This window comes from Carettochelys insculpta, chromosome 8 (genome assembly GCF_033958435.1).
Source record: "Carettochelys insculpta isolate YL-2023 chromosome 8, ASM3395843v1, whole genome shotgun sequence".
NCBI classification, from domain to species: domain Eukaryota; kingdom Metazoa; phylum Chordata; order Testudines; family Carettochelyidae; genus Carettochelys; species Carettochelys insculpta.
The window spans coordinates 39,878,090-39,891,040 of record NC_134144.1 but is presented as its reverse complement, the minus strand read 5'-3'; the positions used below and the strand labels follow the sequence as shown (position 1 = coordinate 39,891,040).

At 44.3% G+C, this 12,951-nt stretch overlaps 1 protein-coding gene across 1 annotated transcript in view; it reads left to right on the top strand.

Annotated features, from left to right (window-relative positions):
• Positions 1-291: 291 nt before the first annotated feature.
• CSRNP3 (cysteine and serine rich nuclear protein 3) overlaps positions 292-12,951 on the top strand; it is a 44,692-nt gene continuing 32,032 nt past the window's right edge. Inside the window, exon 1 of the mRNA XM_075001846.1 lies at positions 292-457. Within this exon, the coding sequence (XP_074857947.1) occupies positions 310-457 (148 nt within the window). The 5' untranslated portion in view covers positions 292-309. The remainder of the gene's footprint in view (positions 458-12,951) is intronic.

Here is a 12,951-nt window from a genome sequence, read left to right as displayed (position 1 = left end):
TAGAGGGAGTAATGGTTGCAGCAAAAGGCAACTCTGATAATGAAAATCAATCTATTACACCCGTTTGTGGATGGCAAATTATTACTGGGTTTGATTTTGTGTTTCTGTTTACTTTCCTGTAAAATATATTATACCTATATAGTACAGCCTCATAAACTGTCAATCAGGAACAAAAATGGTACCCTATTTTGTTTATTATTATCCCTATAAAATTATATTGTAGACCTCGATTACATGGTCCATGGTTAAATGTTTCAGTGCTTCAAAGCTCCTGTTCCTGTTACAGGTACATGTGACAGCATTGCAACTATGAGTGGAATTTTAAAAAGGAAATTTGAAGAAGTTGATGGCTCTTCACCCTGCTCCTCTGTGCGGGAATCTGATGATGACATTTCTAGCAGTGAAAGTGCTGACAGTGGCGATAGTGTCAATCCATCCACTTCTAATCATTTTACCCGTAAGTACTGAAGTACTGTAAAAGAAACTTTGTTGTGCTCCAGAAGAAGAACCATATTACATGGTAATAATAATAATTACTAGCACTTATGCAGCCCTGTTCAGATGATCTTTTAAAAGTGTACAAAAAGAGACAGTCTCATTATTACGATTTTACAGATGGAAAAGGTTAGGCACAGAAAGAGACAGTAAGTTTCCAAGATCATTGTGGTAGTTCCCAGTTCACAGTCACCAAGCAGGCTCAGACATTTTGTTTTCATATTTTAAATTCACTTTAATATTCGTACAAAATTCTTGAAGACTTTTGACTAATACAGGATTCCTACAAACATATAAGAAGGGGCCGTTACAGTCTAGTACCCTGCTACTTCAGGCAAGCATTATATAGTGCAAACTCTTTAAAATACATCATTTGTCTTAGATCAGGTAGTCTTGGGATTTGCAGTCATAATAAATGAATGCCTCTAAAGGGTTAAACTCAGAGAGGTGGGGTGCTCAGTGGGCAAGCAGTCAGGTGAGCCAATGTGAGAAGAGAGGGATGGTTTGAATGGAAACAGTTGCCTGTTGAGAGGTGTCTTTTGTTCTATGGCTGGAGCAGAGAAAGACCAAGATGATTGATCTGAAGGAGGCTTAACAAATCCAGTAAATATCCTTGGCCACATCATAATCTGGGCACACAGATATGTAAGTAGAAAGGAAATGTTTAGTTAGATACAATGAGGTTATTTTTGTTTTGAGTTTGGTGTGGGACTTTCTAGGCTGGTTGATGTATTCCCCCATGCTCACTAACGTCTAAACTGAATCCCAAGGGAGTAATTCTCTGTGCTCTAACCTTGACGTTTTCAAGTTGTTTTTGTAATATCTAGAAACCAAGAATGCTAATTTACTTTCTTGGTATTTTTCATCTTTTGTTTTGTTTCTAAGTTCCTTTCCTTAAGCAATGATTTGATTCTTCTGTCCCAGAGAAGGGTCTATGTATATTCATACCGAGACCAAAAGATCAGTTGTCAGATTGCAGCTTAATTTCTTCTTTCTGTTTCCAAGCCTTCTCCTAAGGGAGGGATAAAATGTGGGGTTACCCACAGGTTGACATCATAGTGTGTCTTCCTGGGTTCTTAGCGTTTTTTTCTCTCTTGGTGGTGACAGCTATCCCACAGGGTCAGGGAATGTGTGACAGGGGGGAGCTTTTTTAAGCAGAGACTTTAAAGGCAAGGTATTTTTATGGGTTTTCTGGCAGGTCCCCACTTTCTGCACTCAGTTTGGGGATCAGCCCAGACAGCAGTTTTTAGGTATTTTTTATAGTTGGAATAAAGAAATTCAAGTGGATAATGTTGCAGGTTAATGCAGGTAACTCAATCTATTTGTTTTGGATAATATTGGCAAGTTTTAGGGGCCATATTCTGTGCAGCCAGTATCATGAAATATGGTGCTTAATATCATTTGCTCTGGTGTACCGTGTGTAGTATTTTCGTTTAAAATCAGAATGGTCACACTTTAAAGGGCTTACTTAAATGTGCTGCAGCTCAGACAGTGATTCTGACAGCCAGTGATCGTAACAGTAGCTTGCCTGCTCCAAACAGGAATTTACTAGTGAATCAGTATTTGCTTCAAGTTTAGCAAAAATGAGCAGATTATATTATTAGAATTTCTGGTGAGAATGGATTTGTTTTTGGCAGTGGGTGTTGTTTGCAATGAGTGTTTTTATTAATACTGAATTGAATATTTTGAACAATCTAAGACCAGGTTCTGCAAATCTCCTATGCACAAACAGTCGTTGTGAAAAAGTCATGTTATTTAATTGGTTCATTTAACTGAAATGGAGCTACCTGTATGAGTCACAGTTGCAGTTCCTGATTTATTCAGGTTTTGTACATTATTCCCTTTTACTTTACACAGGAAAACTACATGAAATTCTAAATTGACACAGATCCTAAACTATTATATTGAACTGTGAGGAAGTCAGTTCTGTTGACAAAACAATCAGGGAAGTCTTGCTCTTTGTCGACAAAAAAGGAAAGGGGGGAAAAAGAAGTATTTTTGTTGCTGAAACTGGGCGTTTTTCCTGACAGAAGTCACATTTCAGTGTGTGTGCTCTTTTTTCACCAAAAAACAGTTTTGGTGACAGAACTTTGTAGGGTAGACAAAGGTTGAAGCATCCTGAAACTTTTGTCCCTGAGTATATTTTTTAAAAGTTATGACCCCTTTCGGAAGGGGCATGCAGATGTGGCCGACTGGAAATGCAAATGAGGTATGGATTTAAATATCTCATGCCTCATTTGCATACTCATGCTGGATCTCAATTCTAGAAGAGCTGATTTTGAAAGCCAGAACAGCCGTGTAGGCAGGGTTCATTCAAAAGGAAACCCTGTTTTGAAAGCACCCTTCCTCCTAATTCTTTTTCACATCGTTCTTTGAGTTCGTATGGTAAGTGTTTATATGCCAAGAAATGTGTGCAGTTGTTCAAGCCAGCTTTGTACAATATTGTTTATAAACGTGTTTGAAAAGCTTCATAGACTTCCATGTTAGTTTAGAATTGGCATAGTTTGGAGACCCCAGAAGGAGGTGCCTATTGTAGTTTGGCATAGTGGCAAATGTTCCATTTTTAGAATTCTGCTTTATGTTTTGGTATAATCAGTATATTTACACAGTTATGGGTACTATATATTTGTAAGGTTTTGATAGAGGAGGCAGCATATTTGTTACCAACAGGGATACTGGGGAAATTGACCTTATGTGTCAGACGAAATATGACCTGGAGCCTGCTCAGTTGTTTATATCTCACATTCAAAGCCTATTCAGTTCTTCATTGTCTCTTAGCTTTAGCAGTTAAATATAATTTAAATCATCACATAACAGATAGGAAAATTACATTTACTTACCTAACAGTAAGTTCTTCAAGTAGTGTCCCTGTGGGTGCTCCACTCTGGATGTTGGTGCATCCTCACGCCCGTACTCAGAGATTCTTCTATAGCCATGGTTTCCTGAGCCGCATATGTGCAGAAGCACTTCCTCATGCTCTCTTACAAGTGTGCGACACGGGATCCTCAGTCCCTTCTCTACTGTCCTCACCTGCAGATGGAGCCTTCCTACTCTCTGCAAAAGAGTTGGAAGATTATATAGTTAGTTAGTCTGTTAGTTTGTTAGCCGTTACCTTAGTCCAAGTTTTTTACCCAGTTCCACATTGTTATATATATAAAAAAATAAAGTTCTTAGTTGGTTATTAGAGTTAATCCTGCATCACTGCCATGCCAGATTCCCTGGGATTTAAGTGGTTCAACATCACCACCTTGGCAGTAGTCATGCGCCGTACCTACTGGCTTATCCCCTGTGGGGTACCAAAAGAACTCCAGCATAAGTTCAGAGACCTGTTCAATTGCCAGCATCTGTTTGCCGACAAAAATGATGTTCTTCATTCCATGAAAAACTCTAGGACAACACTGCGTACCTTAGAGATGTACACAGCCCCAGCCAAACAAGTGCAGTACACCCTATTCCAACACCCTGAGGACCAGTACCAACAGTCCCAGCGGCAACCCCAATTCCAGCAGCAACATCAAAGGCACAGACTGCAGTACCGTCGCTTGGGCAGGCAGCATCAGAGTCAACAGCCTTTGGCATCCCACAATCAGCCCCTTGAAGCAGCAGTTTTGAGAAGGATCTGTTTTGAGGGTTTGGTCAAGGGTCTGATCCATCGCTTCCAACAGGGCACCATTCAACGGTTCTGTCATGGCCTCCTCCCCTTTCTGCATCAGTGGGAGGCCATCAACACAGATAGACAGGTCTTGGAATTGTTGGCAAAAGGATACTCTATCCCCCTCACTTCTACACCCTCATCCACCCTCTTACCCCCTCCTTCTTCAGGGACTCTTCTCATGAGAATCTCCTCAAACATGAGGTCTGACACCTCCGCAATTTGGGGTCAGTTGAGCCTATCCCTGAGGAATTCTGGGGGAGGTGGTTCTATTCCACCAACTCAGAAGAAGAGCAGGGGATTGAGACCGACTTTGGATCTCAGGCAACTTAACAAGCATGTCTTTTACAGATGTTTCAGGAGATGGTGACTCTTGCTACCATTATCCTGGCCCTGGACAAAAACGATTTGCTCTCAGTTCTCAACCTACAGGATGCATATTTCCATATGACCATCCATCCAGCTCACAGACTTTTCTTTTTTTCATGGTGGGGTGCTCCCACTACCAATATCAGGTCCTCCCATTCAGCCTTTCGACATCACTACAGGTGTTTTCCAAAACCTTGGTGGTGGTGGCTGCTCATCTTTGTCATCAAGGAGTCATTATCTTCCTTTACCTGGATGACTGCCTCATAAACGAACCATCGTTCTCCGAAGCATGATATGTGGTGCACATCACCGCGCACCTCCTAATCAGTTGGTCTTCCTTATCAACTATGTGAAGTCTATGATCCATCCTACTCAATCACTGGAATTCATAGGAGCACACACACACACCGTCACAGCCATGGCTTCCCTGCCTGTTCAAAGATTTCGCACTTTGTACAACCTCATTCAGGCAGCATGTCTGTCTCCTACCACTACGGTATGTACCCATCTAGCATTACTGGGTCATATGGCTGCCACCACTCATGTAGTCAAGCTAGCCAGGCTTCAAATGCACTGCCTTCAGACTTGGCTAGCCTCATGCTGTACCCCAGCCAGGGAACCGCTTTCCAAGCCAGTGCCCATCCCTCCAGGGGTTCTTTCTTTTCTTCAATGGTGGACGTGTCCGGGCAATATTCTTACCAGCATGCCGTTTCACCAGCTGCCACCGTCAGTCACTCTTACTACAGAGGCCTCTCTCCTTAGCTGGGGAGCACACCTGTGTCGTCACACAGTACAGGGCAGGTAGTTGGTCTCTGAACAAACATTTCACGTCAATCTGTTGGAACTTCGAGCAGTCTGCTATGCCTGAAAACATTTCCAGTGGTTCTTAGCTGGCAAATTGATCAATATTCTTATCGACAACAGAGTCTGCATGTGTTACATCAGCTACTGAGAGGGAGTTTGTTCACCGTCTCTCAGCACAGAGGCCATAAGGCTGTTGACGTGGTGCATCCGACACTAGGTCAATCCCATAGCTACATATCTCCCCAGAGCAGTCAACGTCATGGCCAATGCCCTCAGCTGTGCATTCGTGGACCATCATGAATGAGAAATCAATATGGAGAGCCTCAACTGGGTGTTTCAACTTGGGGGTTATCCTCACATAGACCTGTTCACCATGAGAGACAACAGGAAATGTCACTGGTACTGTTTCATGGCCAGGCTTTGGAGGCACTCCCTCGGGGATGCCTTTACCATCACCTGGAACAGTGTGCACGTTTCCTCCCATTCTGCTTCTCCAGAAGGTGCTACTCAAGATCAGGCAAAGATCATTATTCTAGTAGCCCCAGCCTGGCCCAGCTCTTTTGGATGTCAGAAGCAGCTCCTTATCTGTTTCCACCACCTGCATGTGGACTTAGATGTCCTGGAAAAGAAGACTCTTAGAAAAAGAATTTGTTTAAGCAGACATGGGCACTACACTGAAATGGCAATGGATCATAAAATCAGTTCTAGCTCGGGCAGCTAAAAGACCACTGACTCTAGCCAGCACCGAAAATCGTGACTGCCCAGGGAGAGTTCCTCCGGGTGGCTAAAAGACCCTCAACTATAGCCAGCCCCTTGGCCTTTGGATAAAGCCCATACAAGAATTTCCTCTGAGAAGACAGCCACTCTAGTAACAGAGTATTATATTCTCTTGCCCAAAAATTGTGTCCACCGAGGGAGACTTCTCATGAGCGGGTAAAAGGCCCCTGACTACATCCAGCCCCGAAAATCATGACTACGCAGGGTGACTTCCCCCAGGCAGCTAAAAGACCCCTGACAATAGCCAGCCCCTTGGCCTTACAATAAAGCCTATATAGGAAATTCTTATGAGAGGAAAGCCACTATAGTAACAAAGTATTATCTTCTCTTGCCCGAAAATCACGTCCACCGAGGGAGGCTTCCCCCTGGCAGCTAAAAGACTCCTGAATAGCCCCCCAGTAGCCAAACCACCTAGGGAGAGTTCTCCTGGCCAGCTACAGGACCCTCACCGCGTGCAAGCTGCCTGGCACCTTGTGCAGCACATCCTTTTATTGGTTCAGGGTCAAGCCATGTGATGTGGCTGGGTGCAGGAAAATTCCAGACTGCGTTGTGCCTCTGGAGCAAAGGAAGGGAAGGGATGTGGGGGTCAGGACAAAATGTAAGTGGCTGAAAGAAGTTTCCTGTGCAAGCATGATCCCCACCCACAGACTAGCTGCCACAGGATGCAGGTGAGGGAAAGTTCCAGAATGTGTGGTGCCTCTCGGGGAGGAAAGGAAAGGGATTTTGGGGGGGCAGGACACCATGTAAACATCTGAAAAGAAATTTCTTGTCCCATCATGCAAGTACGACCCCACCCACAGCCTAGCTGCCACATGGTGGGTGTGTGTGTCAGGGGACAGGGGGACAGTGGTTGGCGCCAGGCAGCACAGAAAGAAAAGGCAGCTAGCAGAGGTAGACACGACAGACCCCACAGCTGCGCTAATAGCAAAGAAAGGAAGATTTTTCAGCCTCTCGTGACCCTACAGCCATGGGCCCTCCAGGTGCTGAATTGATATGGTATTCCTGTTGCCTAATTCCTCTGTGCCTGAGAGCAGTGAAGATGCAAGAGGCCAGAGTGAAGAACTGTGGGGCATTGTGGGGCACGTACGGGACATCTCTGGAGGCTAATAAATTCAGTTTAAAGACATGGTGTTTCCTCACTACCATTCATTTGAAATTTTAAATTTGAACTGAATGCTACACCCATCAGGTTACTACAATATTATGATATCGATATTATGTCAATTTTAGTGCACCACACATCGAGCTAATGGAATTTAAAGTGAAGACAGACACTTGTTAAAATCCAGCTAAATGACTTAAAATTGATATTTTCTCATAGTGTAGACATAGCCTGAGGGAGTAAGGAAAATTCTCAACAACAGCAAACAGGAATCAACACGCAAGTCTTACCTTTATAAGTGGTGTCAGTTTTCTCACTGGATGGACTCCCACCACTCTACGCCTACTCATACCACGCCCTTGCCCTTTCTTCTGGACTACTTTCTGCACTTATGAGAGTCAGGCCTTAGCCTCAGCATGGTTTGGTTGCATGCCGTGGTCATCACAGCGTTTCACCAATCTGAAGAGGGGCCTTCGTTCTGGCCCATCTTATCACCAAGGGCTTTTTAACAGGCCCTCAGAGCACCTTCCGGTCAGTTTGCCCCCCCAGTTCCCATATGGGACCTTAATCATGTGCTTCACTGCCTTCTGAATCTGCATTATGAGCCCTTGGCGACATGCTCCTGGCTTCAGCTGTCTATGAAGGTCTTGTTCCTTGTGGCGATCATGTAAGCCTGGTGTGTTGCAGAGCTGGTGGCCCTAATGGCGGAGCCTTCCTACACTGTCTTTACCAAAGATAGAATTACCTTGTGGCCTCACCCCAAGTTTCTACCGTAGGTCCCCATGCTGTTCCACATAAATGAGCCGATCTACTTGCCTGCATTTTCCCTGAAGCCACATATTGAAATGGCGTATGCAGAATGGCATATGATGGATGTCCATCCGGTCTTAGCCATGTACATCGACTGTACAAAACTGCGGTGCAAGTTTCCCTGTCTTTTCCTATCCTTTGTGGGATGGTCCAAAGGCCTTCCCTGTCTGTCTCGTCCCAAAGACTTTCAAAGTGGGTTTCCTCCTGCATCCACACTTGTTATGCACTTCATCGTAGACAGCCACCAGGTGCTGTCATGGCCCATTCAACCTGGGCTGTGTCTGCTATTGCCTTTCTCAAGAACATGCCTTTCATGGACATTTGTAAGGGAGCCACAGAATCTTCCAGTAGCACAGTTGCTCAGCACTAAGCTCTCTTGTCTACAAACACATCTTCTAAGTGAGCCAAGCTGTATTGTCTACTGTGGTAGTGACTGAGCTCCAAACCCAGCTCCATTCTGTGACTACTTCTTTATATTCACCAAGAGTGGAGCACCCACAGACACTACTTGAAGAAGAAGAGGAAGTTCTTCACCTCACCTTCCTCAGCTTATTAGTAACGATGGCCTTGAGATGTGTGTCCCCATGGGTGCTCCACTTCCCTCCCTCTTTCCTCTGCTTTGAGCATTCTACTCTAATTGTCAGGTAGAGAAGGAATAGAGGAGTCTGTGCCCTGTGTGTGCCAGAGAGCATGAGGAAGCACTTCTGTGCATGCGCAACATGGGAAACCACAGCTATGGAAGAATCTCTGAGTGGCAGCATGAGGATGCACCAACACACAGAGTGGAGCACCATGGGGACATACATCTTGAAGAACCATCATTAATGCACAAGGTGAGTAACTTCCTCTTGCTAAGACTTACTTCAGAACTTCAATTTTTTTCACCTTTAGTACTAATTTGGATCAGTTTTCACTATATTCAGGCACTTAAGGTCTAGCAGTTTCTTTGTACTTCAGCATCATTATTGGAAAGCTAAACCTAGTAGACATGTGGTGGCCTTAAATATGGCCTTCTACATATACGCTACAGAAAATGAATTCATCTGACGTCTGATAGCAAATATAAACTGGTGTTAGAACAGAACTGGTAATATTTATGGAAAAGAACCAGCTTACGTATTTTCCAGTACTTATTTATAAATATAAACAAGTCTTTTGCCTATCTTGCTACTAAAAATGATTTACATTTTAGATAGTAACATTGTGCTTAAACATATTTGAGTAATTTAAATATGGCAATAAAATTGCTAGTTTTAGAGAAAGCCAAGATTTTCTTTTCCTAAACTGTGTTTCAATGAAAATTAATTTCCTATATTTTATTGCTTCCATAGTTTTTAGAGAGAGCCTTTATGTACTTGGGTTCTAGAAAGAAAATATGTTAATTGGGACAATTAGTGAAACAGGTTATATTCATATAGCAACAGATTAATTTTTTATTTTAGTCAGCTGCTTCTGGCCTTGGCATTCCTACTTTGACCTCTGTACACTCAATGCATTTCCGCTGGTGGTCATCAGTTCCTTTACACTGGAACTAGCAAAGGCACATCATATAGTCAGCCAGTTGCATTGCTTCTGTCACCCTTGTATATTTCTTCTGCTCTGAACCATTGGAGGCTTTCTCCTTCCTTGCCTTTTTCTCCCTTTTTAGTTGCTACTCATTTTTCTGTGACTTCTTGATACCTGACACTATTTTCTTCTTTCCTCTTCTTCTGGATCTTTAATCTTTATCCTGCATGTCGTTTCTACAGCTCTTTCCCTTCCCCCGACCCAGTACAATGAAGTCAGCAGTTTGGGGACTGCGGAGTGCATTGGAGGTTTACGGTCAAGAGGCCCTTCTATATACTATTTCTATTAGGATAATACTTAGAGAGGCCGTTAGGGAATCTGGACCCCATCTCTGAAACTTGTCTTCCATTTTGAATTAACTGCATGAACTCTGAATATTAGGAAAAGTTCAGGATCTAATTTGTTTGCTCCTCTGAGACGGAACTGGAGTAGATCAGAAGCAGGTAATTAATATTTGAATCAGTAATGGGAATGCATCATTTCAGCAAGCAGGCAATGTGTATAAAGCAATGCAGGGTAGCTGATGTATCTTAGTGGCCCTTATATTACACGTTATATCAAATTCACAAGCATATTCCAGATGCGCTGCTCTACTAGCTGTAAACTCAGTTTAACTGGCCAGTGCCTGTGATGCAAACCAGGCAATTAAACTAGGTTTATGGGAGCTTTGCATCTCTGAAGTGGTGCAAAGCAACCAGAACACAGCACTGAATCCTGAGCCATTATGCCTGCAGGTGAAATTCTCTAGTGGCTTGACAGTTCTATATTGTTAGACTTGATGGAAATGTGGGTGTGGGAAAGTCACGGAGCAGGTAGAGAATGGTGTTAATCCTTTATACCATAGTAGTTCATATGATACAGAAAATATGTAAAAAAGCAGGAAATAGATTAGTGGAGTTGAAGAATAGCAATGTCTCCTTCTGTTGCTGTGAGAATTTTAATCAAATAGACCTTATTTAGTCTTGAGATTTTCATGTCTCTAAAATATTTCTATAATGATAATGAAGTGCATTGCCCTCTTGATTGTAGGAGTGCTGGCATGCTGCTGAGGAGCCATATGGTTCACATTTATTTTAATGTGCCTTTGACACAAGAGAATAGCTGACACAGCAAAGGAAGGCACTCATGCCTTGGATTTCAGCCAGAACTGAGACTATTTATATGTAGTGAAGAAAGACCTAGTCTTTTTTCAATAAGTGTTTGAGAAACATTATAGGCTGAAAATGTCATTCAGGCAGGGGTTTTGTAAAACTGGAAGGCATACTTCACAGTCCCTCTACGAAAGTTATTTTTAGTTGAAGTGAAAGTTCCCTTTCCTGAGTATGGAGGCCCATGTTCTATATTTGGGAAGTTTCTAAATATACGCAAGGGCTCAGTCTTAGTCCTGTTTTATCCAGGTATAACCTCACTGACTGGTAAAAAGGCACAGACTCCAAAATCAGGCTGTATAAAGGTAGTTGTGTGGGTGTGCTGTGTATTACATGTCCACTGAGGCTCGTTGAGCCTGATGGTGGGTAATAGTCTCGTTTTTCATTATTACTTTATCTACAATTTAAATGATTATATGACAATTATAATTGATTCCTGTGGCATAGGAGAAATTGGATCTGCATGATAGACACCCAGGCTGTGTCTACACTACAGCGATCTTTTGAAAAAAGTTTTTCTGGAAGATCTCTTCCAAAAACACTTCTTTAGAAACAGCATGTCTGCACACAAAAAAGCAGATGGAAAGACTGATCCACTCTTTTGATAGGTAGCATCCACACAGCCCCCGCTCTTTCAAAAGAATGGGACAAGAATCGAAAAATCCAGTGCCATGAGGGCTGCTCTTTTGAAAAAAGGGCCCGCTGAGCGTCTACACACGCTTTTTATCAAAAGGAGCTTTCAAAAGTAGGTGCTCTTCCTGATCCAGAAGAGGAAGAGGGCTTCCGGAAAGAGAGCTGCATTCTTTCAATTTCAGATCAAAAGAGTGCATTTGTATATAGATGGTCCTCATGTTTTTCAAAAAAGGGCCAGATTTGCTGAAAGGAGTTGCTCGTGTAGATGCATCCATATTGTATTACTTTCTTTGGTTTGGGGTCAGTACCAGATTCAAATACTCCCCAGTTCTTGTGATTTAAGATTTGGATTGTAGTTTAGGCCTGTTACAAAGGCAGCCCTAAGTCATTAATCTGAACTTTCCCAAAATTGGAGTGTGAAAGAAAAGGAGTGATTTTTACATCCATTTTTTCCAATTTAGGCCCATCTTTGTTTGCAGTTAATTTTCCTGCATGAAGGCAACTGTTGTTCTTCTATGAGTGTCCCCGTGGGTGCTCCACGTTAGGTGTCGGGCTCGCCCCGGCGCTGCAGGTCAGATCTCTCCAGCAGTTTCTGCCGGACCGCGCATGCGCCAGCGCGCGCTGCTCCCTTGCGCGCTCCCGGCCACGTGCGCAATCCGTTCCCCGCCAGTTCCTCTTTAACCGCCATCGGCTGCAGACGGAATCCGCTCAGGCTACAGCCAGAGTCAGCGTATTTAACGTTCTTAAAGTGTTTTAGAGTTTCTATTTCAGTCTTTTAGATTAAGTGAGCTTGTTATTGTTTTCCAAAAAAAAAAAAAAAAAGGAAGGAGTAAAGCTTCCAGTCTTAGTTACAAGCGGAGCACCGGAGGCCTGGGGACGTAGGGCCATTAGGCCTCCTGCCACGGCAGGCTGAGTCAGAGAGGGGAACAGGCACAGAGAAGGTGCTAAGTACCCTATTAACATCTCAAAGACTCACCATAATGTCCTCTTCAGGATTCAAAAAGTGTGAGTCATGTCGCGAAGCGATGCCGGCCTCCGACGGGCACAGTCAGTGCATAAGGTGCCTTGGGGAATCTCATGTCACCCAGAAATGTTCCTTCTGCGCTAAGCTCACAGCCAGAGCAAGGAAGGACAGGGAGATGCGGCTCAAAATGCTGCTCTTCGACAAGGCCCTCCAGCCAGATGTGCCGGAGCGGCCGCAGCAGGAGGGACCCGCAGGGGCCCATAAAAGGAAAGCTGCCTCCCTCACCCCGTCAGCACAAAAATGGAGGAAGCTCTCACCAACCCGATCCCTGCCGGCAGCCCCAGTGAGCGGGATGGGTCAAGCGCATAGCCCCCAGCCACAGTTACAGCTGAGCGGCGGTGGCGCGGAGACGCATGTGGCAGAGGCTGAGCCTCCGATAATCAAACAGCTGCCCCGCACCGCGGGCAGGGCGGCAGCCAGGCAAGCGCCGGAACCAGCGGTACCGCAGGCAGCGGCACCGATGCCCGGGGAGCCGGCGGTGCAGAGCGCGCAGGCATGCGGCCTGCAGGCACCGGGGGAGACCACCCGCGCAGCACCGCAGCGGAGCGTGCCGAGCGCGGCTCAGACAACG